At 44.0% G+C, this 26,541-nt stretch overlaps 1 protein-coding gene across 6 annotated transcripts in view; it reads right to left on the bottom strand.

The window, feature by feature from the left end:
* Positions 1–26,541, bottom strand: part of RALGPS2 (Ral GEF with PH domain and SH3 binding motif 2) — a 281,794-nt gene that overhangs the window by 135,816 nt on the left and 119,437 nt on the right. For all 6 annotated transcript variants that reach the window (XM_030571858.1, XM_030571857.1, XM_030571855.1 and 3 more), the window contains 2 exons: positions 25,544–25,636; positions 8,078–8,204 (listed from right to left, as the gene is read on the bottom strand). In XM_030571858.1, coding sequence (XP_030427718.1) covers positions 8,078–8,204; positions 25,544–25,636 — 220 coding nt within the window. The remainder of the gene's footprint in view (positions 1–8,077; positions 8,205–25,543; positions 25,637–26,541) is intronic.

Here is a 26,541-nt window from a genome sequence, read left to right as displayed (position 1 = left end):
GCGGGGGCAGGGCAGGCAGGCAGAGAGAAGCCTGCCCTGCCCCCGGGTGCGCGTCAGGCCGGAGCCGCTCTAGGTAAACATTGGAGGAGGGCGGGGGGACTGCGAGGACCTTGTGGGCCACAGAAAATAACCTCGCAAGCCGCATGTGGCCTGCAGGCCACGTGTTTGAGACCCCTGTCTTAGAATATGTACTAACTACTTATGCTAAATTATCTGTTTGATCGTTTATTTAGCTGTGACATGCCTAGTACCTCTCCCAGACCTGAAGTGCTCTGCATAGCTCCAAAGCTTGTCTCTCTCACCATCAGCAGTTGGTCCAATAAAAGATATTGGCTTATCCGCCTCATCTCTCCATTTCCCTTTTGTCATTCAGAACTAGATACAGGTATCACTTTCTCTGTCAGGCTTTTACTGTAGGATTCCATTGGACTTTAAGCAGTCCTCAGCTTTCCTTTTTTATCACTCCCCCAATGTCACCTCAGAGTTCATTTAGATATTTCATTAGAAAATACCTAGAGAAACTGCATTAGCTAAATTACAGTTACATTTCTAATTAAGGCAGTTATTTCACAGCTGTACTAATCTAGCCTTCATTCAATATAGTCTGATTTTCTAAGAAAATTAAGTAAATTTTATTGTAATTTCCAAAAACAATGCAACAGTTTCTGAGAAAAGAGGTGAGTGAAAATTATGTTTTGCTCATGTTTAAAGTTTCCAGTGACCTTTTCTTTGAGACGCTGTGGTCTCCCCATGCTTTGGAGCAGGTATTTGAAATTCGACAGAGATGTGGCCTTTGTGTTAGGGATGTGTCTCCTTTTTGCTATTCCTGTGAAAATTCACCCAAATTTGGCAAAATTAGAAGCTTTTGAGAAAAAAATCACTTCACACATGCTCGATAGTTGCTCGATTGCAGTGAAATTCCCCAGAGTCCACCACACTGAGCATGCTCCAGCCCAAGCTGCAGGGGCCAAGCAAGATATTCCCTTCAATTGCTGCTCCAGTCTGGGATACACAACTTCAACTATGTGAATAATGTAGCTGACGTTGACGTGCTTAGATCTACTCAATGTAGTGTTTTCACTTCGGTGAGTCGACAGTTGACGCTCCCTTGTTGACTCCGCCTGCACCTCTTGCTCTGGTGGAGGACCAGAGTTGACGGGAGAGCGCTCGGCGGTTAATTTTATCGCCTCTAGACTAGATGCGATAAATCGACCCCTGCCAGATTGATTGCTTTCTGTCGATCCTGTGGGTAATGTAGACAAGCCCTAAGAGGGAAAAAAGGCCAGAAGTGTGAACATGCAGAGCTATCTCAAAGAACTATGGTTACAAGTATGTAACCTTAATTTCTCCTTTGAGGGACTCTACGTATTCCACTTATGGGTGGTTTGACAAGCAGTTCTAAAAATAACCTGGAGGAAGGAACAGAGCTAACTGAATAGAGACTGAGGCACTGCTCTACCAAAACAAGCACCAGCCCTTGAAGCCAAATCGAGGGCAGAATGTTTAAGGAAAAGTGTCTCAGCAACAGGGACTTGCGTAATGTGAACAAAAGACACAGCCGCAGCTCTGGTGGAATGAGAGAGTACCGTTGTAGGTCCAGGAATTTCTGCTACCATGTAACAGTTTAAACAATGAATTGTTGAATATCCGGAAATAGCCTGGGAATACACAGTCAGACCCATGTGATTCTTGGAATAAAATCACACAATTGTCTGATAGATGTGAAATTCAGAAACTACTTTTGGCAAAAACCTGGGATCAGCCATCAAGACATCTAATTCATTCACCTCTCTGGCTAATGTCGGTAATAACGAATGCCATCTTAATAGATAAGTAATACAGGTTCCAATTTCCTGGACTCTTTAAGCTGCTTTGACATCCTGGAGAAAGACACAGGAGCAGAGACTGGCCTCCTTAAACCCTGGATCCAACAAATGCCAAAAACTTCAAGAGCCTCCTTAAGGTTAAGCACTTGCAATCTTTTTTGCCTCTCCTTTGAGATCTAGGCATGAAAGTCCAGCAGATGGAACACCGAGAAGGAGAGTGGCTCTCTGCCAAGTACTTCAGGCATCTAACACAACTGTCCAAAACCAGGAAAGCAACTGGACACCATAACCCTGAACAGACCACTAACTTAACTAAGTATACTTATTACTAAACTATAGTCAACAATTACAAAGGTAGCAAAGAAATCAAGAAAAAACCCAGACCTGAGCGGATCAGAACAGTTCACCTCCCACCTTGCACAACAGTTGGAAGGAACTAAGGTAGCAGAAGGCACTGTACATTCTTTCCTTCAGCATGTTCAGAGATGATGAGGGTAGGAACACAAGGGGCCATGCAAGCACACTAATAGTGGTTTTCAAAAAAATTTTCTGGCAACACAGTTAAAGAAAATTGTTGATGCCTGCAACCCAAAGGAGCTGGGGATGAGCAGTTTGGGGATGAGGAGGGCTCAGGGATGGAGCAGAGGGTGTGGGGTGAAAGGCTGTGCGCTAGGACATAAGGGGTTCAGGATATGGGAGGGGGCTCGGGTTGGGGAGGTCAGGGCTCTAGGCTGGGGATGCAGGATCTGGGGTGTGGCAGGGGATGAGGGGCTTGGGGTGCAGAAAGGGACTGGGGTTTGGGGCACAGGATTGGGGCATGGGCTTACCTTAGGCAGCTCCCAGTCAGCAGCACAGCAGAGGTGCTAAAGCAGGCTGCCTGCCTTTCCTGGCACTGCAGACTGCGTGGTGCCCTGGAAGCGGCCAGCAGCAGGTCCAGCTCCTAGGCAGGGATGAACAAGCAGCTCTGCGTTGCTCTCAGCACGCAGGCACCCTCCCCCTCCAGTTCCTATTGCCTAGGAGCCGGTGCTTGTGGCAGGAGCAGCATGCGGAGCCCCATGGCCCCCCGCACCTAGGAGCCAGACCTGCTGCTGGCCACTTCCTTAGCCAGACAACACTGCCAACGGGACTTTTAATGGCCTAGTAGGCAGTGCGGACCAGAGCAGCTGCGACCCAGTGTCTTATATTCCGTGACCCAGTACCTTACATTCTGTGACCCAGCACTAGATTACTGTCACATCCCAATGGCCCCCTTCCTCAGGGAGTCCACAGGGAAGGCAGATCAGCACTGCATGTGGCTAATGCTGTTGCAAGCATGGCAAAGCATTTTGGGGAGGGTCAAAGGTGTGTGAGTGGGGAATGGAAGATTCCTTTGCAGGAGTACAAGGACAGGGTAGGGGGGAGAGAAAGAAAGAAGCAGAGAATGGGTTAAGTCGGCACTTTAGCTAGCTCCTTGTAAAGATAAGACACTGGTCCAGGCCCAAGGTCATGAGCTCAATGAGAAATCTATAGCTGCCCAGTTATGAGAAGAGGAGAACTAAGTGGAGCAGAGCTGCAAGGATAGCAGCAAAAACAGAGTGAATGAGGCAGCGATGGTGAAGGCCAACAGAAGGGAAAACAATTCTCCAGAGCTGGTGTGTTTTGGGCAGCCGAGAAGGACACAGCAAGCCGATTGGGACTGGTACAAAGAGCACCAGGGACAGAGGCCCTGGACAACGATACTGCCAAAGGAACCCAGGACTTAAAACCCCTCCCGAGAACTGGAGCAATTCGGAGATCACACAGCGGATCCTGGACAACATGTGCGCACAGGACAGACCTTCCGTCCACCCTTCCCCCCACACTCTTTTCCAACGCTACACCCAGCCCCAGGTAATGAGTGTGAGAGTATGAAAGTAGGTTAGGGCTTAGGGCACTAATGCTTGCTTTCTTCCTTCCTCTGAGTGACGTGGAAGCATTTCCGGCACTCTCCGCTGTTATTTTATTATTTTATCAATAACGCTTAAATTCAGATGTGTGGTGTGCCTTGTCATCTCCTCCCCAAAAAGATCCTGTGGTCCCAGCCTGATCAAACTGTGGGCCCAGGCAGATTGGTAACAAAAATCTGTCAAACTCGTGACCTGCACTTTGAAAACACTGCTCCCACAGACACAGCTTAGAGAAGATTCTACCATTAGGGACCAAAGGCGGTGCAGTATCCATAAAAAGGATTATGCAGAACCACTCGAAGAACTGTGCTTTAAATATATTAGCTAGGTTCTTTGCATATTAACCTGATCCTGAATAAGTAATGTAAAATATAGTATGTTAATGTCTTATTGCAACTTTGCCTTAATAAAGTTTCAAAAATTCCCCCAAAACAGTAAGTGCTGTATAATGTTACACACTAAAGAAAAAAAATCCTAGGTGTTTCAAATTGGGCATTCAAAATTAGTGGATACTTTTAACCTTAATCTCTTAATCTCTGTCCCTCCACTCCCCAATCTATATAAGGGGATAATATCAATTCATCTCAGAGGGGGGTTATGAAAATACATTCCCTGTTTGTGAAGCATTCGATAATATAGTTGATGAGCACCAAAGGAAAACCCAGAGTAAATTAATAATTCCTGTTTCCAGAGTAGAGTTTGAATAACATGCAGTAAATAAAGCATAGTGGCCACACAATGAACAAGGAGAAACATTATTTAAACAGTAGCTCATTCAGTGAGCATAGTTCATCCAGTGCACTGAATGAAGCAGTATCCTTTAGGAAAAAAAAGATTATGTAATTAAAGTGGTCATGCACACACACAAAGGAGCCAATTAAGGTTGCATAGGCAACCCTTACTTCTGACATTTCCTAACTTCTGAGTGCTTGACCTTGCAACCTTAATACTGTTCTTTTAATGTACATTTTTGCATGCAATACATACATGCACGCACATTAAATACGTGTGTACACACACACACACACACAATTATTTCCTCAAGATAAGACTTACAAGACTGCAAAAAATCACTTCAAGGGAAACCATAAGCAGTGGACTTGGAAGATTTGCTCAATTTACTGACTTCAGTTTTTGCCTGACTAAAGGTATTTTTCTGCATATTTTCTTTCTCAGAGTAACATCCTCAGTAGTATAAATTGTATTGCCTCCTCATTAGGAAAATGAAGTAGGCATGCCTACAAGAATTATACATGGAGAATATTTATCGTGTTCCACACCCCAATGCAGCACGTTGTTCTATTTTCAGAGTGCCAAATCCCCAGCACAACACTTAAGATTGTTCTGTAATTTAGGACAAGAACAAAAAAACATTTTTAATGATTTTCAGATTTAGAGCAGTAATTCACACAATTTTTTTTGTTATGATTTGCCAGACTAGTACTCGCCAGACAAATGTTTATACCTTTACTCTGAGAACCTCTTCTCCCCTCTCCCAGCTCAGCACAACTGATGTCACCTTCAGTGAAACACAAATATAAAAGACTATTTCAAGGAGTAGTACATTTTCAGCTAAGAAAACATCTTTTATTTCTAATCAGTATGACCCACTTGTTTCACTGTGAAGTCTGGCAGCACAACTTTCACAAGGGCTTTGTCAGAATTTCCATTATAAACTTTTTTCAGAGAGGTTATATTTTGCATAGAATAAAATAAACATGACTTATCCATTCTCAGTTTGCGTTGACCACTTAAATTGGCGGTATAAGATATGTCTTCACTACAGAATTAACTTGGTGATTGGCATCTGGGTTTCAGCATCCAGGTTAGCTATCCCAGGTGTGAATGGCCACACTGAAAAGCCACATTTGACTTACTGGGTGCATACTGGTGCTGCACTCCCCTGTATGTCACTAGGAATTCTGGGGGCAAATCCCATGGTTCTTAGCACTGCAATAAGTGGAGATGCTCTGATTCCTTCCCAGTGAACTGTGGAAGAATGTGTCTGACCTTCTTGGCTCTCTGGGGAATTATGGGAAGGAACTGGAGGACTATCATCACGATTGATTTAGCCTGCATGCTCACTTGTGCTTTAGACTATAACCAGAGATGTACCAGCAAACCCCAGGTGAAAGCAACAAATTCAGGTTAGAGGTTTGTGTGTCTGTATAAGAGACAGTTTAGGGACAACATGCAAGTAAGAGTTTAAGTTAACGCTACAGTGAAAATACATCCATATTAATTTTGGAGACAAAACTGAACTCCTTTTAAACTTCTGAGACAACACCACAGTTATCCTCTTTTTGTGTCCTTCCTAACCCCACTACCAGCAGGGTCCCTCATGATCAGTGCCAATATAACTGTGCATCTGTTAGCAGCAGGATTCTCAGACAGCATATGACAATCTGCCTAGTAAGTCTAGAAAGTTACCTTTTTAAAGCAATACCATTCTTCCAGTTCCTGGAGTGTGATATCCAAAGTTGCTTTCCAAACTAAGTTGTCATGCCACAGCAGAGCCATTAAACCAGTTAATAATTTAACAGCATTTTATATGTAATTTAACACAGAAGCAACACTCTTTCTGTACATGTTTTACATACCAAAGAACAGAAAAACAAACAATAACCTTTAATAGATTATAGCCTACAAGTGGAAAATCAGAAACAGATTAGTGAGTTGTTTTTATTGAATATTCTTCTACTCATTTCAGTAAAAATCCCTAGTTAACAACCTTTAGAGAGAATATTTTTATAAATTCTCAGCAGGCCTTCTACAGGTTAAATTTTTCATTGCAGGAGGAGATTAACTGTTCAATTCAGTTTAGCTTCCAAGACAGTTCCAGATTTACTAAAATTACTGTTCCAAACCATTTTCATTTGCTTTTCCAGCCATTTATCCATAAGTTAAGTAACATTAGAGAAAGAACCCCAGAAAAGTATATCTAATTCACTATTCTTCTGGAGAATTAAAATGGAAGCATACGACATTCTTGTCACTAATAACTAATACTGTACAAAGCCAGATGATAGACTAGTTTTTAAACCACAGCTGGTCCCAACAAGAAGCATTACAGACATCAACTAAACCAATTTTTCATTTATAAGCAAAAAGGAAATACACATTAGACTTTAATAAACTGACATGTTATGTCCAAAGACTTGCTCTACAGTAGAATTTGGACAAAAAGTTTTTCATATGTCTAAAGGAAGATGTTTGCACTGGCACAAACTTGAAATAAAAGGAAGAACAATCATACAGTTTTCCAGTATTTTTCTGTTTTCCCTTGCCAATTTTGTATATATTTGTATTTTGTACACTTCAGGGGGGAACAGAAAAAATCCAAATCAGCTAGATAGAGAAAAACATCTATTTTATTTCTAAAATGTTAGATAACAAAAAGACTGTTTAAGCAAGAAGCAGAGAAGCCCAGGATATTTGGGATGCTGAAAGAAGCCTGACCTACTTGGTAAATTGTTTCTGCTTGGTCTGATATCATCTCAGACCCATAACAGATAAAAGATAATGCTAAAAAACCTTTGAATAGCTATAAATTGGAGCTTTCCAATATTCTAGAGAAACATTTTCTAATCTTGGAGGTTTGGAAGAAGTCAAATCTTAAAATTCCATTCTGATTATGTTTTATGCCCCACCCTCCCAGCCACCTGCTCAGGTTCAGTTCTGATCTGATTAATGAGATTTGTAATCACTGCAATCTCCTATGCCATATATCTGAATACCTGAAAATCTGTTATTAAAGTACATGAAACATTAATCTCTCTATAGGAGTTTATGAGCAGAGTCACTGCTAAAATCAAGCTGGAATTGCCAAAGAGGTAGAAAGTAGGTTCAATAAACTGATTCTAAGAGTGGGAATCACTGAACAAAGTATTTCCCCTTCCCCACTGTTCTTTTTGATTGAGTGAAAGTCATATGAAACCTTTCAGCAATTTCACAACACTCAAATGTTAACATTTGTACCCTGGATGGGGTTCTCCCAAAGGCTGAAGCTATCTGAGTCTTAGAGTGGGGGGGGTCAGATGGGGGCAACGGCCGAGCCTTGCCTGGCTGTTTGCGGAGGCACATCCTCCCCTAATTGGCCCTGCATACAATTTCTGAAACCCAATGCAGCCCTCAGGCCAAAAAGTTTGCCCGCCTCTGTGCTATAAACAGAACATTTACAGTCAACCAAGTGCTTCTACATTTTTTTGTAAAAACACTAAAATACTCTCAAATACAGCTTAAAAGATGGCTTTTAGTTTTTCTGCAAGTCACTGTGCAAGTACTATTGCCTTAACACTGCACATCAAACATATTAAGCTTACCTACCTAAATAAGGAATACAAGGAGTCATCTTCAAGCTGTTAATATAGTCTCTAAGTCGTTTGTAATTATCTTCTTTACTCATAACATACTCCAACTTCTCAAAGGTAGTTTTGTCTTTTCGGCTCAATAACTAGAAAAGAAAGACAAAGACAGAAGGGTTGCAGTTCATTTAGGGTTGAGATGAATTTTGCATTTAAAAAAGGATTCAACCAGTTTGCTACATATGAAAAATACTATCGTCCCAAAAATTACAGCTCTTTTTGAGTATAGAATACATTTTCTCAGAATTTACAAGAAAATTTGTTAGTTTATGAGTTAAAATTCATTTTTAAATGGATCCTTTAAGAAATTTAGCACCAGGTCAAATCATTTTTTTGGGCCTTGAATTATCTCAATAATGGAATAATGCAGACTATTAAAACTTCTATATCAGTTAAAACTCAATGAACTCTCATGCACTGGTTACGTTTTTTTAAAGAATTTTTTTTTTTTTTTTACTGTTATTCCCCATTATTTAAAGTTTCTTCTTCAGCAGGTACGCACAAATAAAGTTCTAGTACAAAGGATTCCAAGAAGATCTATCCTCTTTCAAAATGGCCACTTTCTTCCATTGCTCTCAATAGGAGCGAAGCTAAAACTCCCCTTAGAAGAAAATGCCCATTCCTCCCAATGGGAGCGACGTGAAGTTGATTGCAGGAAATATGGCTGCCCTCACACCATAGGTCCGTAACAAAGCCCTGTTTCACAACCATGACATTTTGGTTGAGCTATTGATACTCTTATGGTTTCTTTATCTTGAAACTTCATGACCTGTAAACTGTGAACTTTCCCAATAAGTTTATTTTCCAGTGAAAGAAATAAGAGCATTAAAATCTAATGAAAATTTTAAAAATACACTATAATTCTTTTAAAATCAATGTACTGCCTGATGCAGACATACTACTATTCACATACATAAATTCTGTTTAGTAAAAGAAAACAGGCAATAGGGGCTTGGATCTGCTTTCTCCATAGAAAAGTACAATGGTCTGAGCACACACACGTACACCCACCCCTCTACCTCGATATAAGGCTGTCTTCGGGAGCCAAAAAATCTTACCGTATTATAGGTGAAACTACATTATATTGAACTTGCTTTGATTCACCGGAGTGCACAGCCCCTCCCCCCCGAGCACTACTTTACTGCATTATATCCGAATGTGTTTTATATTGGGTCGTGTTATATTGAGGTAGAGGTGTGTGTGTATATATTTTTTTTTTACTCTAAATCTATACTGTGCTCAACACAATTAACTATAGCTTAGTTATTGTGTGAGGAATGAGATGTCAAATTAGAAAACACTGCACTCGAGAGAGAACTAACAGAATTACCATTGAGCAGCCACATTAAAGGTTTTATTTCATTTTTGGGCCAAAATTTAAGGAAATGTAGAAAAATGTTTAGATTGACTATTTTGGCAGGAGACTAGGTGTTCTAGTCTCACAACCAAAGTTTTAGCTATATGCAAAGATGTACAGTAATTAGTAGTTAAAAAAGTGCAATGAGAGATATCCTAGGTGTGTAGGTACATAATCTTGAGATTTTACACAGCTACTACAACCAAAATCTACCTGGGTTTCCATGACAATGATGAAACAAATCTATGAACTTCAACAAAAATATAATCGCATTTATTTTACACCTTTTGCCTTTCTTGCCTATATGTTCTGCTTACAAACTTCATTAGGGTGCAGCAAATATTACACCAGCTTTCAGAGAGATGCCACTTTTAAAGGGAGAGAACTGTCATCCAGAAAATTGTGTTCCTTGAAGTTCTGGCCCTAAGCCCATCTATGGAACAGTTGTGTGTCTTACATCTACTATGATAGGTTGCTAGGTTTGGGCTATTGCAGATTTCCAGGGAAAGATGCAGAGCTGAGGACAGCCATGACGATAATGGCTTGCTGGGAACTCATGTGATAGTTTAAACATCTCTGCAGAGAGGAGACACTGTGGCAGAGCATAGAGGGAAAAGCAGTCTCTGAGGTAGCTGGACAATTCAGATGCCATGATCACAGCCATGTTTTCAACGTACTTCATTTTTCAAACCAGCATCATCTCCATCTTGTCCATATTTAGTTGGAGGTCCCACCATTTGTGTTAGCAGCATCTCATGCTCAAAAATACTGAAGACTTCTCTATATTTTAAATATATTTGGCTACTGTTAGAGCTCAAAGTATTAGAAGGATGTCTGATTTTTCCACTATTATCAGGCTCCAACATTTGGGACATGAAGTTTACCTTTTAGGTTTGTCTTCTCAGAATGGGTATTTGCAGCATACATTAGTTTAGACGAATTCATGTCTTTTCACCATGTCTAAGGACCTGCGTTTCTGGTTTATAGTTTTTCTAAAGTTTCCAGGAAATGCATCAGTATTTATTTCAAAAAATTTTTTTTAAAAAGAGTGAAAAAAATCAGTAGAAAATTTACCTGGAAAACTGTGAAGTTAATATCAGGGTTAATATTGGAGGACAGAACAACAGGGTGAAAAAAAATCAACAAATAGAAAAAAAAGTTGTTTATGGAACAAACTAACTGTTGGTGATTTGTGCAGTTATGCTTGATATAAGGGGCATCATCAGTGTAAATTCCAAAACTCCAGGGTAGCAAAGGCTTGCAGCAGTTTTTTCAATATTCTCACATCGCAAAATCATCATCTTTCTTGTCTCAGAGGTGGGATACAGGGACTAGGAGCCAAGAGAGCAGGTCCTAGCTCCTGAGGGTATGGCTACACTTACAGTTGTACAGCACTGGGAGTTACAGCTGTCTTTGTACAGTTGTGTAGGGATAGTGCTGCAATGTGGCCACACTGAAAGCTACCAGCGCTGCAGTGTGGCCACATTTGCAGGACTATTGGGAGTGCTGCATTGTGGGCAGTTATCCCAGCGTTCAAGTGGCTGCAACATGCTTTTCAAAAGAGGGGGGTGAGGGGGAATGTGAGGGAGAGAGAGTGAGTGGATTTTTGGATCTTTCAGCTCCCTGCTGCAAGTTCTAAAGACTAGAACATACACATCACCAACCTGCAATCAATTTAAAAGTTTTGAGCCCTCCCCCCACCCCTCTCTTATTCACTAAATGCAAATTATGCACTCCTAAATAGCCTTCAGACCACATAAGCAGCTGCTCAACACGGACTCTCCCCCCCCCCGCCATGTGACTTCTCTCTTCAAGCAAACAGCTGTGAACCTTCCAAAGCAATTCCCCTGCCTGCCTCCGATCGCTCACTCGAGCAAACAGCAGCTGTGTTTGTTTAGATAAGCAGCTCGGGGAAGCTCGGAGTTCAGCCATTCTTCCGGTTTGTTGTGAGCAGGCATTCTGGGATACCTCCTAATATCCTGGAGGCCAACAACAGCGCTTTTGGTGGCCACACTTGTTGAGCAGCACTGCATCACCAGTGCTGCAATCATTACACCCCAACCAGACCAGGTGTACAGCCAGCGCTGCAGCCAGGGAGTTGCTGAACTGGATGTGCCTTGCAGGTGTGGACAGTTACTAAGTTGCAGCGCTGTAAACCCACCACCAGCGCTGCAACTCTCCAGTGTAGCCAAGCCCTGAGACTCAGTCCCACCAGCAGCAAGGGTGCTGCCACTATCTTCCTCACCGCAACATGCCCACCTCCACTTACCTCCCTGGGGCTGCACAGGAATCAGAGTGACCTATTCCCAGCCTGGAGGCAAGAGGGTTCTCTTTCTGGCTGGTGAAGCAGACAGAGTTCTGTGCCCTAGGGTTCCTTTCCACGGAGTGTCACATCCCTGAGCTCAACTACTCACAGGTGTTATCATGGAGGTGGGGAAAAGGATGCCCAGAGGGAAGATGGTGTGCCTGACACAGTGACAGCAAGCAGGGGGTTGGGGGATGATTGTTCAGAACTGCTGTTTGTTTGTTTTTTTTAAGGAGGAGTTGTCGGGAAGAGGAGACATAAGTAATGTTGCAGGTGGAGATCCTCAGAATCTATAAGGAGGGTCCCCACTCCACAATGTTAAGGCCCCATATGTTTGAAGAAATACCAGCACACATGAAGAAAAAAATTACTTACCTTACAGTAACTTGTTCTTTGAGTGACTGTGAACATATACATTCCACTGTAGGTGATGCATCAGCAGTTCCCTTATAGGACCAAGAACTTTGGCTCATCCAAACAGAGACTGCAATACCTCATTTGCCAGAGCTCACTTCATTGTGAGAGAGATGAGTGATAGCATAAAGAGTGGAAAGTACCTGCAGATGACCACATGTACAATATGCATGCATATTAGTTACTGGAACATTGCCCAGGAAAGCTGATGAGGTGGAGTAAGTTGCTATTCTTGATGGAGAAGAGACTTAAAATTTTTTTTACAATCTTTCTAAACAGACAGAAACCAAATGTGAGATGCATTGAGATGACACTGTTTGACCTTTAATTATTTCAGTATAGTTTACAAAGATTCTAGGGGGAAGACCTGAAGGATCTAGCGTGGTCCAAGTAAAATGCAATGGGCTCTATGAACATCCAAAGCATGGAGTGCTTCTTCAGCCTCAGATGAATGGAGGGTTTTTTTTGTTTGTTTGTTTTGTGGTTTTTTTTATTTTTTTTTGGGAGGGGGGGGGATCACCAAAAATTAATCATTTGGCTTAGATGGAAGGCTGAGGTTGCTCCAGGCAGAAACTTGGATATAGCTTAACGGATACCTTGTCCTCATGAAAGACTGTGAAAGGAGGATCATCCAAGAAAGGGTGAAGCTCTGAAACCCTCCTTGCAGAATTTATATCTAGCAAAAACACCATCTTCATCAAAAACGAAGGTAATGAAGTTGTAGTAACAGGCTCTCAAACAGGGACCCTCGATTTGGAGAGAACAAGATTTAAATACCATACAGGTACAGAAGCAGACAAGGGAGGGTAAATGTTGATTAGGTCTTTCAAAAACCAAGAAATGAGGGGATGAAAGAAGATGGAAAAAACATCTACTGGTGGATATAATGCAGAAATAGAAGCTAGGTGAACTATCACAAAATTATTTGAAAGGCCTGATGATTTCAGGTGCAGAACATGTCCAGCACATGTGTAACCTCTGTGAGATGGGACAATAAACTGTGGGATTGTACCCAAATGGAAAATCTCTTCCATGTAGCTGCATACCTGGCTCTAGTGGATTCCTTTCTGATGCTCACCAAGATGGTTTGAACCTCCCAGCAGCAATTTCTTCTGAGTGTTCATGCAGTAAGGTGGAAAGATTTGAGGTTTGGATGTAGAGATTTGCCCTGGTGCTGAGTTAGAAGTTCTGTGACTAGTAGCGGAGTTATCGGTGAGTGAATAGACAGTCAATGTAGATCCATGAACCAATACTAGCTTGGCCATAATGGTTCAATAAGGATTAACGATGCTCTTTCTTGTTTCAGTTTCCTCAGTACTCTTGGAATGAGAGGAACTGAAAGAAATGCAGATGGGGGTGTCCAGACCAGAGAAGAAAACCATTTGTGATGGAACTTGGGCAGAGGCTTACCCTGGAGCAAAACCTCATGCATTTGCTGTTGAAGTTGGTCACTAGCAAGTCTATTACTAGATATCCCCAGCAGTGGAAAATCTGAAGAAAGATGTCTTTCTTGATTGACCACTCATGTTTGTCTATGAAAACCCTGCTGAGGAAATCTGCTAACATGTTTCTTACTCCCAGAAGGTGAAAGGCCTTCAGGGAAACATTGTGAAGGATTCACAAATTCCATAGGAGGCCAGCCTCCTTGCACAGTTGGGAGATTCTTGCTCCTCTCTGCTTGTTCAAAAAACAAACACGGCAGTGGTGTTGTCCGTGAGAATTTGTACCATTGGTTCTCAACGGTGGGTATAAATATCTCACAGGCCTGATGAATAGCTCAGAGCTCCAACATGTTTATGTGGAAGGAAACCTCCTGAGGTGACCAAGAAGCTTGCACCTGAAATTGACTGGGATGCATCTACCAATGGCTGGGGGGCCCATCCATTACCAGAGTAACAGTTGGTTCTCAGGACAGAAATGCAACTACTCTACATACATTTCGTGGATTCAGCTACCAATCCAGGTAAGCAAATATGTATGTCCAGAGGATTTCTGGGTGATATACCAAATCGTGTCAGGCCTGCAGAAAGTGAAAGTGAAGTGTGCCATGCGAAGTTACATATATGTATGAGATCATGTGACCCAAGAGCTGAAGGCAAGCAGGCACTGTTCTTGTCCTGGACTTGAGGTTATGGACTGATATTGATAACAATCCCTTGGGAAATCAGCCATGGCTGTTCTGGCATTGAGGTCTACTTCTATGAGTCATGAGTTGAGTGGGTTTTTAATTGTGATTTCTGCAAATTTAGTTTCAGCCCTAAACTGAAGACCATTAGTCTGATGAGCAGAACATTGCTCTGGACCCAGTCGCTTGATAGTGCGCAAACTAGCCAATTATCCAGATAAGGAAATATTTGAATGCTCAAACAATAGAGGTAGTCTGCTACCACCAACATGCATTTGGTGAAGAACCTTAGTGATTAAGAGAAACTGAAGTAGAACACCATTTACTAGTAATGGTTGGTGCCTATAACAAATCAAAAATACTTTCTGTGGCAGGGATATATTGTGACCATCCTGAACTTGATTTTTTTTTTTTTTGATGAAACAGTTCAACTTTGGGATGAAAGCATTTCTTCAGGACCAGAAAGCACTAATAACAGAAGCCTTTCCCTCTGTGTTGGCAAGGAACTTCTTCTATTGCTCCCAATTCTAGAAGAGACCATAGTTCTTGAAGTAACACAATCTCAGGAGAGGGTTCCCTGAAAAGGGATGGGGAAGGTGGGTTGGGAAAAGGAAGGTAAGAGTTGGATAGCATATCCCTCCCTTAAAGTGCTGAGTACCCACTTGTCCAACATGATGCTTTCCCAAGCACAGTAAAACAGAGACAGGCATAATCCAAATGAAATAGATATCATCAGTATACATTTCTTGATCAAAAATCAAAATGACTGCTTCGAGGTTGCAGATGTCTGGTGGGAAGGCCTGCTACAGGCAAAGATAGCTGGTGACATCACAAAGAGATCTTGACCTCTTCTTCGGGACATAGCAAGGTCTCTGATGAAAAGAGGTTCTAGAGTAACACTGTGCCATAAACCGCTTCTTTTTCATAACTGGTCTATGTACTTCTAAAGAGCAAAGCATTGCACAACTATCTTTTAGTGTGCACACAGCATTATCTTTTTTGTTTGTTTGTTTTGGTCGAAAACAGTTTAGACCCCTCAAATGATGTCTTTTATTGTATTCAGCAGCTCCTTTGTAATGTCAGAATCCTGCAACCAGGAACAACGTCACATTGAGACTTCAGTGCTCACAGAGTGCAAAATGATATCAGCCTCATCTATTGCTGCCTGAAGGAAAATCTAGTTTAAGGGCCGCCTTACAGCACAAAGCTAGAAACTGGTCCCTAAATTCCTCTAGTAATTTATCAGCAGACTTAAAAAGAGAAGAGAAATTAATAAAATTATATTTTGAAGAAAGAGCCTGATAATTGTCAACTCTCAAGAGTGACAGGAGAATAGTTTACAGCCACATAAATCCAGTTTCTTAAATTCCTTATCCTTTGGAGTGGACTGACAAAACTATTCATTAGCAGTCACTACCACCAGAGAATCAGGAATTGGAGGAATAAAAAAAAAAATACTCAAAATCTTACAGAGGGACGTGGTATCAACTGCCCACTCGGTTGGCCACAAGGGATATAGAGGGTACAGTATGCCAAAGATTCTTTGCTGGCTGTAGTAAGGCCTCATTGATAGGAAGGGCAAGCTTCCTGAAGTAGGAGTCTGCAGTACATCAAGGAAGATATGTGTATTCTCCGGCACAGGTTCTGCCTGCACCCTTAGAGAAGCAGCTACTCTCATCATTAGATTCTGGAAAACTTCAAAATTCTCTTAGGGGTAAGGTGGAGAGGGGAGAAGAGGGGAGAAAGACACTGACTCTGGAGTAAACACTTTGTCCAGCGAAGAGGAAATATAGGGAGGAGTCTCTAAGCGTTCCTTTAGTAATTCTTCCTCCTTCATAGATTCCATCACAGAAGGTTGAGGGATGGCTGCAGGATACTGAGAAGATGCCTCTTGTACTAAGGGAGGAGTATACCTCCTCCTAGAAAGTGAATGGAGACAGAGGTCTACAATCTCTTGGAGCAGCCCAAGACTAATAGGACCATGGAGAAATAGGGCCAGGGAAGATATTGAGATGGCGGAAAAGCCAATTAATAGGTCAGTGCTGGGTATATCTTCAGTGCACAGTGCGTCGTCGGCACAAATACTGGAGCGAGCTGCAGCAGAGGAGATTAAGCAGGGAAAAACAAAGAAGAACTCTAACTGTCCATTCCCAGGGAGTAGAAGGCTCCCTGTGTAAGCATATTGATGCCGATAGTGTTGGTGATGCTGAAGTACACTGGACAGTCTGAGAAGTACACTGGCACAGCTGAGGACATCTGTATCAATGGCTCTGATGGAATTGATGGTGTCACCTCAAATGGGACTGATGAACACTTCAATTTGTGAAGCTTCTAACCAGTACCAGAGGACTTAACAGATGCCACCTTCAAGAAGTGAATCTTAAGACGACAGTATCTCTGCTTTTCAGTTGAGGGGCGATGAAGGTACAAATAGGGCATTTGCCCCTCACATGGCCCTCACATAAACAAACCTAACGGCTCTTGTGCCTATTTGTGATATGGATATCAGTCCTACACATGACAGTTTAAAATCTGGGGATTTTTTCCATAATAAATCCTCCAGGTTCTAATACAAACTATAATTAATGATAGTATGCTAAATACTAAATGTATACACTAAAAGTTTTTTGAAAGCACTAAGGGAGCCCCAACTCTCTCAACAGGAAAAGGAACTGAGAGGCAGGCAGTGGGCACACCCCTTGCATGCCCTGACCTAAGAACATGGGGAGGCAGGGGCACATGGACCGCCTAGTGGTATTGATGGCAAAAGTGTGTAATTTGTGTGCACTGGAACACAAACACCTACAGTGGAACATGTATGTGCACAATCACTCAAAGAAGTAGTTTTCATTATTATTTGAACTGTAGTAGTGCACAGGAGGTCACAACTGTGGATCAAGGTTCCATTGTGCTAGGCACTATATATAACTACAAAAAAAGCGTTCCTTCCCCTGAAGAACTGACTGTGTCCCTTCTAGGAGGGTCAATTCAAAGTGGGTCAATTAGGCATAATCTTGTTTATATTTGATACAGCCCTATAGGCTCTTTTTGAGGAATTCGACATGTAATTTCACCCCAAAGGTTCCTGTATGTAACTGCCTTGTGATGGTGGGATACATATCAGAAGTCCTGAGATACAAGTATAACTTTCTAAAGTATTTCAGAGAAGACATCTGCAGAGACTGTGGCAACATCAGAGGTAGTGTCATAAGGAAAAGCAAAAGCCAATTTAATGGATTTTGGGTTTTGTTTTGTTTTGTTAAATCATTCCTCTCCAGTCCCTTTTTTTCACAGAATGCAGACAAGTAGGTGATAGATAAGGCTATGGTCAGACATGCATGGTCAGTATGTTCCCTTTGTGAAGGGGTTTATATTGAGGACAATCACCTGCACCAATCTGGCCTATTGTCCTTGTAGCTGAAACAGCCAAAGTTTCTCTGCCACTGAGGTGAAAATGACCAATAAAACCTTGTAAAGGGCAATACCAGTATCATGCATGTTGGTGGCAAAGATACAGTTATGCGAACAAAGACAACAGTGGACATGACTACCTGCAGTGCAGTGTGGAAGGATTTAGAGACTCACTTTAGAGAGCTTTCAGTCCTGCAACCGACTAATTCTTTCAGAATGCTTGCTCAGTCCACTTTAATTAGGATTTCCCTATGCTGACAATAGTCTTGTTGAGATGTAAAAAGGAAGAGTTGATTTTAGAAGGAGACATGTTTCGTGACAATGGGTTTGCTTACTGAACCCATTAATTTTTAAAGGGGACTCTGTTGATGACTCTTTTCCTCTCTGGATAGTGAGGAATGAGTCCACTGTTTTGTCCAGGAATCTGGAATAGGTAAGGCAGACCAATTGCATCTATGTCTCATTTTCAGGTCTCCTTGTGTAAACTGAGATGTTCAGTCTGCCAATTTTAAATGGGAGTGCACAAGATCTACTTCATGCCCCATAGCTTCATTCAGGAAGAGAGGACTAGAGTCATAAGATTCAAAATGTTTCAAGAGGGAGTGGGAAATGTCAGCTTCTTCAGCTGAAGGTTTTGGGGACTGATTATATTGCATGACCTGCTCCACAGATGACAATGCTGAGTTGGTGCTTCCTATCTTTAGAAGACTTTCCTTCCTATTTATATATTGAGAACCAGAGGGAAATGTTACTTCCAAAAGAATTTACACAAACTGGATTTCATGAGAGAAAAATATCTGAAGAGGTCTCCAGAATGCACCTCCAGGGGTTATCATGCGACTTGAATTTGCAAAGGGTGATGGACTGCGTGACTGAGCTCACCTCAGGAAAGTCTGAAGTGTTAAAAAACACTTTTCCAGAAATAGGAGAAGAATCAGTTCTCCATTAAAATCAAAGATTTTTCAAAAACTGGATTACCTGAAATTTCAAAAATGGTCAGAGGAAAGGCTGAGCTGGCTTTAATTTGAGCATCCCCTGATGGAGGCCTGAGACACACCCTTGTGATATGGATGGTGATCCTGGCAGAGAGTGCAAAATGGAATAGGCAACGGGCTTGTGGTTAACCAAGTCAGACTGGGGGAACAAAAGGGAGGGAATTAAAAATAAATGGGAGGTTTGGGGATTCTCTCCCAGAACTCCTTGAAACGCCAACTGAAATTTTCTGAACTTTTGACTATTTTAAAACATTCTGAAACAAAAAATGTTATACAAAAAATAAGGACCTGCATGGTGTTTACTTGGAATTCTCAACAAGCCTAACTTGCCTGAGGCGAATTATATTCAACTGATTACTGAAGCTTCTACCATCCTACAGGGTCATGAATAGTGTATGTTAACTGAAAAATACTACCCTTCACAATGCCTCCTGGTTTGCAGGAATACAGCAACTCTGGTAACATATAAGACAGTTACCTATTCTGTAACCGGTGTTCTTCGAGATGTGTTGCTCATGGCTATTCCACAATAGGTCTGCATGCTCACCACGTACACCGGTGCCCTAGGTTTTTCCCCTAGCAGTACCCGTATGGGGGGAGTGCCCCCTACAACCCATGGAGTGGCGCCTGCCTGGCACGGTATAAGGGGAACTGTGCGCTCCCTCCACCCTCAGTTCCTTCTTGCCAGACAACTTCAACAGAGGGGAAGGAGGGTGGGATGTGAAATAGACATGAGTAACATCTCGAAGAACACCAGTTATGGAAAAGGTAATGGTTTTTTCTTCTCTGAGTGATTGCTCATGTGCATTCCACAATAGGTGAGTCCAATCTGTATCTGTTGGAGGTGGGTACAAGTTCACAAGTTCCCAGGATGGAGGACAGCCCTGCCAAACCTAGCATCATCCCTGGTCTGGGGGACGATCTCATAGTGCGAGATAAACGTGTGAATTGAAGACCAGGTGGCAGCTCTACAAATGTCCTGGATGGGGACGTGGGCCATGAAGGCAGCCAACGAGGCCTGCACCCGAGTCAAGTGTGCCCTCACAACGGATGGCAGGGGAACACCTGCCAGTTCATAACAGGAACGGATGCACGAAGTGATCCAACTGAACAGCCTCCAACCGTGCGCTCAGCCAAGGCAACAAACAATTGCGAGGACTTTCTGAACGGCTTAGTCTACTTGAGGTAGAAAGCCGAGCCCATAGCACACTGAGTGTGTGGAGACGGCGCTCCTAACTGGACATGTGAGGCTTGGGGCAGAAGACAGATAGAAAAATGTCCTGACCCATGTGGTAGGTGGAGACCACCTTCGGGAGGAATGCGGGCTGTGGGTGGAGCTGGACCTTGTCCTTATGAAAGACCATGTACAGCGGCTCGGAGGTCAGGGCTCTTGAGACTCACCTGGCCTATATGATTGCAACGAGGAAGACCACCTTCCACGAGAGGTAAGACGGGGAGCACGTGGCCAGTGGTTAAAACGGGGGCCCCATGAGACAAGCCAACACCAGGTTTAGGTCCCACTGTGGGAGTGGGGATCTAGAATACAAAAAAGACAGACCAAACCCTTAAAGAACTGGCCAGTCATAGCATGGGAGAAATATCGTGTGCCCTTGCACCAGCGGATGGAAGGCTGATATGGCTGCCAGATGCACCCTGACTGACGAGGTCACCAGGCCCTGGGTCCTCAGGTGGAGGAGGTAATCAGTGATAAGCTGGATCGAGGCAGTCACCGAGGAGATGTCCTGGTCCACCACCCACCTAGAAAATCAGGACCACTTTGCCAAATAAGCGTGGTGAATGGAGGGCCATCTACTTTCGAGAAGGATGCACTGAACCTGGTCCGAGCAGGTCCATTCCTCTTTACGTAACCACTGAGCAGCCCTACCATGAGGTGAAGAGCCACTAGATTGAGGTGAAGGATGCAGCCCTGGTCTTTTGAGAGCAGGTCGAGGCAGAGCGGCAACGGCAGAGCTAGCGCCAGACTCGTGAGGGTCCCTCCCGTACTAATGCTGCCTGGGCCACTCTGGGGCAAGGAGGACCTGGACCTTGTCCAACTTTAACTTCTCCAGGACCTTGCTGATTAGGGGGAACAGGGGAAAGAGGTAGAGAAGCTGGCCTGACCATGACAGGAGAAAGGCATTAGCACTAGCGCTCCTCCCCAGGCTCCCCCCCCCAGGGCAGAACTGGGGGCATCATCAGTTCTGCTGAGTCACAAATAGGTCCACCTGGGGAGTACCCCACCTTCAGAAGAGCCAGTGGGCCACTTCTGAGTGGAGGGACCACTCGTGTTGCGAGGAAAAGTCCCTGCTCAAGCAATCCACCCTCTTGTTCTGGGCACTCGGTACGTGGAAGGCCTTCAGGTGGATATCGTGGGCTTTACAGAAGTCTCACAGCCTGAGGGCTTCGCTGCAGAGGATCGGGCCCTGCCTTGCCTGTTGACATAGAACATCAAGGCCGTGTTGTCCGTGAGGACCCTGACTACCTTGCCTTCTAGGTGTGAGCAGAAGGCCATACACACCAGCCGCACCACCCTGCACTCCTTGACATTTATATGTAGGGTCAGGTCTTGGGTCTGAAAGTCCCCCACATGGGTCCCCCAACGCAGGTCCAATGCATCAGACACCAGATCCAACGATGGGGCCCTGTCCCTGAATGGGACCCCCAGATCATGTTGTTTGAGGTGGACCACCACCATAGGGAGGCGATCACAGAGTCCGGCAGAGTGAGGACCTTGCCCATCCTGTCCGTGGCCTGGGAGAACTTTGAGGTCAACCAGAGCTGGAGGGGTCTCATCCTGAGTCTGGTGTGACGGACCACATATATGCACACCAACATGTGACCCAAGAGCTGCAGGCAAACCCTGGCTGTTGTCACCGGGAACCTTATGACTAAGTCTGTGACATCTTTCAGGTTCTTGAACATGTCTGGCGGGAGAGAGGCCCTGGCCGATTCTGCGTCCAGGAGCACACCGATAAATTCTATGCGTTGGACCAGGATTAACGTGGACTTGGTGTTGTTTACCAACAGTCCCAAGGTGGTGCATGTGGACAGGAGGAGCGCCACGTGATCCCTCACCTGTGACCAGGAGCTGCCCTTGACAAGCCAATTGTCCAGATAGGGGAATATCTGGACTGTCTGCCATCTGAGGTAGGCCGCTACCACTGACATGCATTTTCTCAACACCCTGTGGGCAGTGGACAGACCAACAGAAGGACCGTGAATTGGTAATGATTCTGTCCCACCATGAAACGGATGAAGCGTCTGTGCCTCTGGAATACGTGAATGTAGAAGTACGTATCCTGTAGATCAAGGGCAGTGTTCCAGTCCCCGGGATCCAGGGAGGGGATGATGGAGGCCAGGGAGACTATGCGGAACGTGAGCTTCACCCTGTACTGGTTCAGACCTTGGAGGTCCAGGATGGGCCTGAGGCCCCTTTTGGCCTTCAGGATAAGGAAATAACGGGAGTAATACCCTTTGCCCATGAACTCCTCGGGCACCACCTCTATCACTCCTAGTCATAGGTGCTGCCCCATCTCCAGCTTGAGCAGAGCTTCGTGGGAGGGGTCCCTCAAGAACAGTGGGGGCAGAGCGTGGTTGGGCAGGAGGAAGTAAACTAGAGGGTGTAAACCCGGGAAACGGGGTTGAGAACCCATCCATCCGAGGTTAACCGCGACCATTCCGGGAGGAAAGCACAGAACCAATTGGAGAAGGGAAGCTTTATTGGGGGTGGATCCCTGATGAGGATTGGCCCCCGAGCGTCCCATCAAAGACGCCTTTTCCCCGCCTGCTTGCCCTCAGAGGACCCGGGCTGGGAGGCAGGCCGAGACTGCCTCTGAGGGCGTCTCTTATAGTCCCACTGCTTCTTATGGGCGGCCTCGTACTTCGGGAGGGTGGCCTGGGCAGGAGTCTGTTGCGGCTTGAATTTAGGTTTTGCCGGACCCAGGACATAGAGGCCCAGAGACTGAAGGGTCGTGCTGGAGTCTTTCATGCCATGCAGCGTTGTATCTGTTTCCTCCGCAAACAGAGCTTTCCTATCAAAATGGGAGATCCTGCATGGAAGACTGCGCCCTGCTGGACAGCCCAGAGAGTAGCAGCCACGACGCCCATCTCATGAATACCACAGAGGCCATTGATCGTGCAGCCATGTTCGCAGCATCCACGGCTGCCTGTAGGGACACCCTAGCAACCACTGTCCCTTCCTCCACTAGTGCCTTAAACTCCTTCCTATTGTGCTCCTGGAGGGAGCCCTCAAACTTAGGCAGGGAGCCCCACTGATTGAATTCGTACTGGCCCAGGAGAGCCTGATGGTTTGCCACTTGTAACTGGAAGCTCGAAGATTAATAAATTTTCCTTCTGAAAGAGTCTAGTCTCAGAGTCTTCGTTCTTTTGGGTCGGGGCTGGCTGACCCTGCTGTTCCCTATGGTTGACCAACTCGACCACCAAGGAGTTGGGCACTGGGTGGGTATACAAGTACTCGTGCCCTTTAGTGGGTACAAAGTACTTACGTTCTGCCTTTTTAGAGATGGGAGCCAACAAGGCCGGTGTTTGCCACAGGGCATTTGAAATCAAAGCCACCCCTTCATGGAGAGGCAAGGCCACCCCACCCGGTGCCGATGGGGACAACATGTTAAATAGGGAGTCCAAGGGCTCCTCCATCTCCTCTTCCTGGAGGTGTAGGCTCACTGCCACCCTCTTTAAGAGTTCTTGGTGGGCACTAGAGTCCTCCTGTGGGACACAGGGGGGCAGCGCCGCTATCGCCTCCTCCGGGCGGGTGAAGAGGCAAGTGTAGTGCCCTGGGTGTCAGCCGGCACCAGAGGGTCCACCACCTGGTCAAACTCTGGGCACAGTGCCGAGGACTTACGTGCCACTGACTCCCTCCTTGGGGGTCTGGAGAGGGAGGTCGATGGTGCTTCCGAAGCTCCAGCCACCGAGCGAGCCCCCACTGGAGGCTGCACTATAGGCCACAGCGCCCATTGGTACCATTCAGCTGGCCACGATGTTTGGTGCCATCGAGGGACAGCTATGGATGGAGACTAGGCTGGCGTATGATCCGCTGCTGTCCCTGGACTGGGAGGAGTGGCAGGGTCAGGATCTACGATGGTCACAGGACTGTGATCTTGACGTGGAGGACTGGTACCGACGGTAATAGCTGTTCCGCGAACAGCCTCAGTGGGTAGACCTGCAACGGCGAGATGCCGGCGATCGACGCCCCGGGCTGCAACATCTTGACGGAGACTTGGAGCGGGAGTCCGAGCGGGAACTGCATCGATTGTGTCATCACTGACTGCAGTACTCTCTGCGAGACGAGGACAGATGGCAATGCCTGGCATGGTCCCGTCAATATTCGCTCCTTGAGGACAAGCGGTGCTGCAAGTCCCTGCCGGAGGGAACCCAGCCAGACAGTCTGGTCAGCGTCGAGAGCAATCCACCTGGACTCTGCCCCGAGGGGTCACCGGGTGGTGATCGGCATCGGGAACATTCCCTCAACCGAGACCGGTACCGAGGCTTAAACGACTTGCAAATCTTGCACCTTTTGCTGATATGGGTTTCTCCCAAGCAGAGCAAATAGTCTGTGTGCGGGTCTCTCCTTGGCATAGAACGCCTGCAAAAGCCGGACAACTTAAACCACGTGACATGAGGCATGCCCTGGCCCAGGCTCACTGACTAACTAAACTAACTAAACAGCTAACTAACTACAGGTACTAACGATGAACAAACAAACAGTTCTGGGGACAAGCTACAGCAGAGCTGGAGCAGAGCAGTTCTGACACATCTTCACTGGTAGCAAGAAGGAACTAAGGGTGGGGGGGGCGCGCAGCTCCTCTTACACCGCACCAGGCAGGCACTACTCCAGGGGTGGCGGGGGGTATTCCCCCCTATGGGTACTGCTAGGGGAAAAACTTCCAGCACCAGTGCACATGGTGAGCATGCACACCCATTGTGGAATACACATAGCAATCACTCGAAGAAGAGAAAGTTCTGTCCACTAATATGCCCTCGCTGAGAACTGTCAGCCGTCATTTTACAAGTCAATTCATGTATATGCCTTACACGCAAGTATTTCAATTGCTGATTAAACCTTACCAGGTTTGAATACATTGCAAAGGATGAAGCCCATCTGTATGGCTATGCAGGTGTATAATTTATGGCAAAATCAGACAATATTTTTCTTGGATCTGCAGCAGCAATTAACAAAAGCTATTCCCAAAATTGTGCTGACCAATGAAACTTGTACAGAAAAATCATCTTACTTTCTATTTTAGCCAAATATAGTGTAGCAGAGGGGAAAAACTGCCAAACAAAAAGAACTTCACACTTTCAAAATTTGATACTAAAAAATGAGACATGCAAATATACTGTTCAGTACATTTACTACAACTGAAAAAAGATCAAATTTAGTTATCAGTGATAGAAACAAGAAAATTATTTATGGAATCTGAGCAAGTAATTTTTGGACATTTAATCTCTATAGCTAAAAAAAACTCCAACAATATGATCCCTTGCATGATTAAAATACAACTCTCTTGGCCTTCATAATATTCCAATAACTAATACAAAATAGAATTTGGCCAAATTAGGAAGCACTGTATTTAACAGAATCTGCAGGGAACAATTTTTCAAAGGAAAATATTTCAATGTCAAAATGGAAAAAGACTCAAGAGGAGAATGGAGACTTAAATGACGAGAAATACACTGTACAATTGGTTTCAAAAGTGTCTTTAATAATTGGATCCTTGACGCAAGCTACAAAAGGTTATAATAAATCTATTTTTCAAGAAGGAATCAACAAAATCACAAATTACCCTACTGAGCTTACTTACCGCCCAAGTTTTAGTCAGCCTGAAGATGGGGGCACTTTGCAATCCAGACACCACTGCCATAAGGGCATGCAGGTTATTCAGCTCATAAAGTTTCTGTAGATGAAAACACACACAACTGAAAAAATACTCCAACTGCAGTAAAGTGATGAATGTACAGTGGTTAAAAATACTGATCAAACATTTTAAGATTACACAGAAGGCAAGTTAAGCTCATACGTAAAAAACAAACCATATTGTATAACAGTGTAAAAATGGTATCTTAATTAAATCTTCACAGTATATAACTGGTGAATCCTTGGATGACTGTAGCTATTATCTTTAGGGCACTGAGTTTTATGGAAACTTTATTCTTTGTGATTCTGCACAGATGATCACCATATGTGAACCTCTCTCACTACACACTTTAACAGATTCCCTATTTATGTTGAAATTAATAGTTAAGATTTTTTTTATTCCTATCCTTTCATCTTTCATTTTTAATTAAAAAAGCAAAAGGCATACCAAAGTGATTTGTACAAATATTTTCCAAGCTTATATAGTAGATCTCACTATGACTAGGAAATAGGTCTTTTTTTGGTCTTTATAGCCCTTACTAGATTTGGTTTGGTTTTGTTTTTAGTTCTCTACTTCTATTGCATTTAGGATATATGAATGTCTTACACGACCCTCTACATTCTTACACCATCCTATATATAATGCAATAAATGATAAACATACTGGCAAATTAACTGTTTTCCCTACATTGCAAAATTAGTGAATTCGAACCCTGTAGAGTTGAAACACTATTAGAAATACTTCACATCTTTTGTTCTCTAACCCCTACATGGAGAAGTGCAGAATAAGCTGAAGTGTGATTTTAAAGGGCAGTAGCAGAAAGTAATAGTGAATACTGATATTTGGCTATGATTAACATCCCTACCACGAATGAATGCGGCCAGATCAAACACCACTAACTCTTGTAACTAAACACCTGTGGAAGTTTTTGCAAGTGTTACATT

Source organism: Gopherus evgoodei, chromosome 8 (genome assembly GCF_007399415.2).
Source record: "Gopherus evgoodei ecotype Sinaloan lineage chromosome 8, rGopEvg1_v1.p, whole genome shotgun sequence".
Taxonomy (NCBI): Eukaryota; Metazoa; Chordata; order Testudines; family Testudinidae; genus Gopherus; species Gopherus evgoodei.
This window is presented reverse-complemented; position numbering and strand designations above follow the sequence as displayed.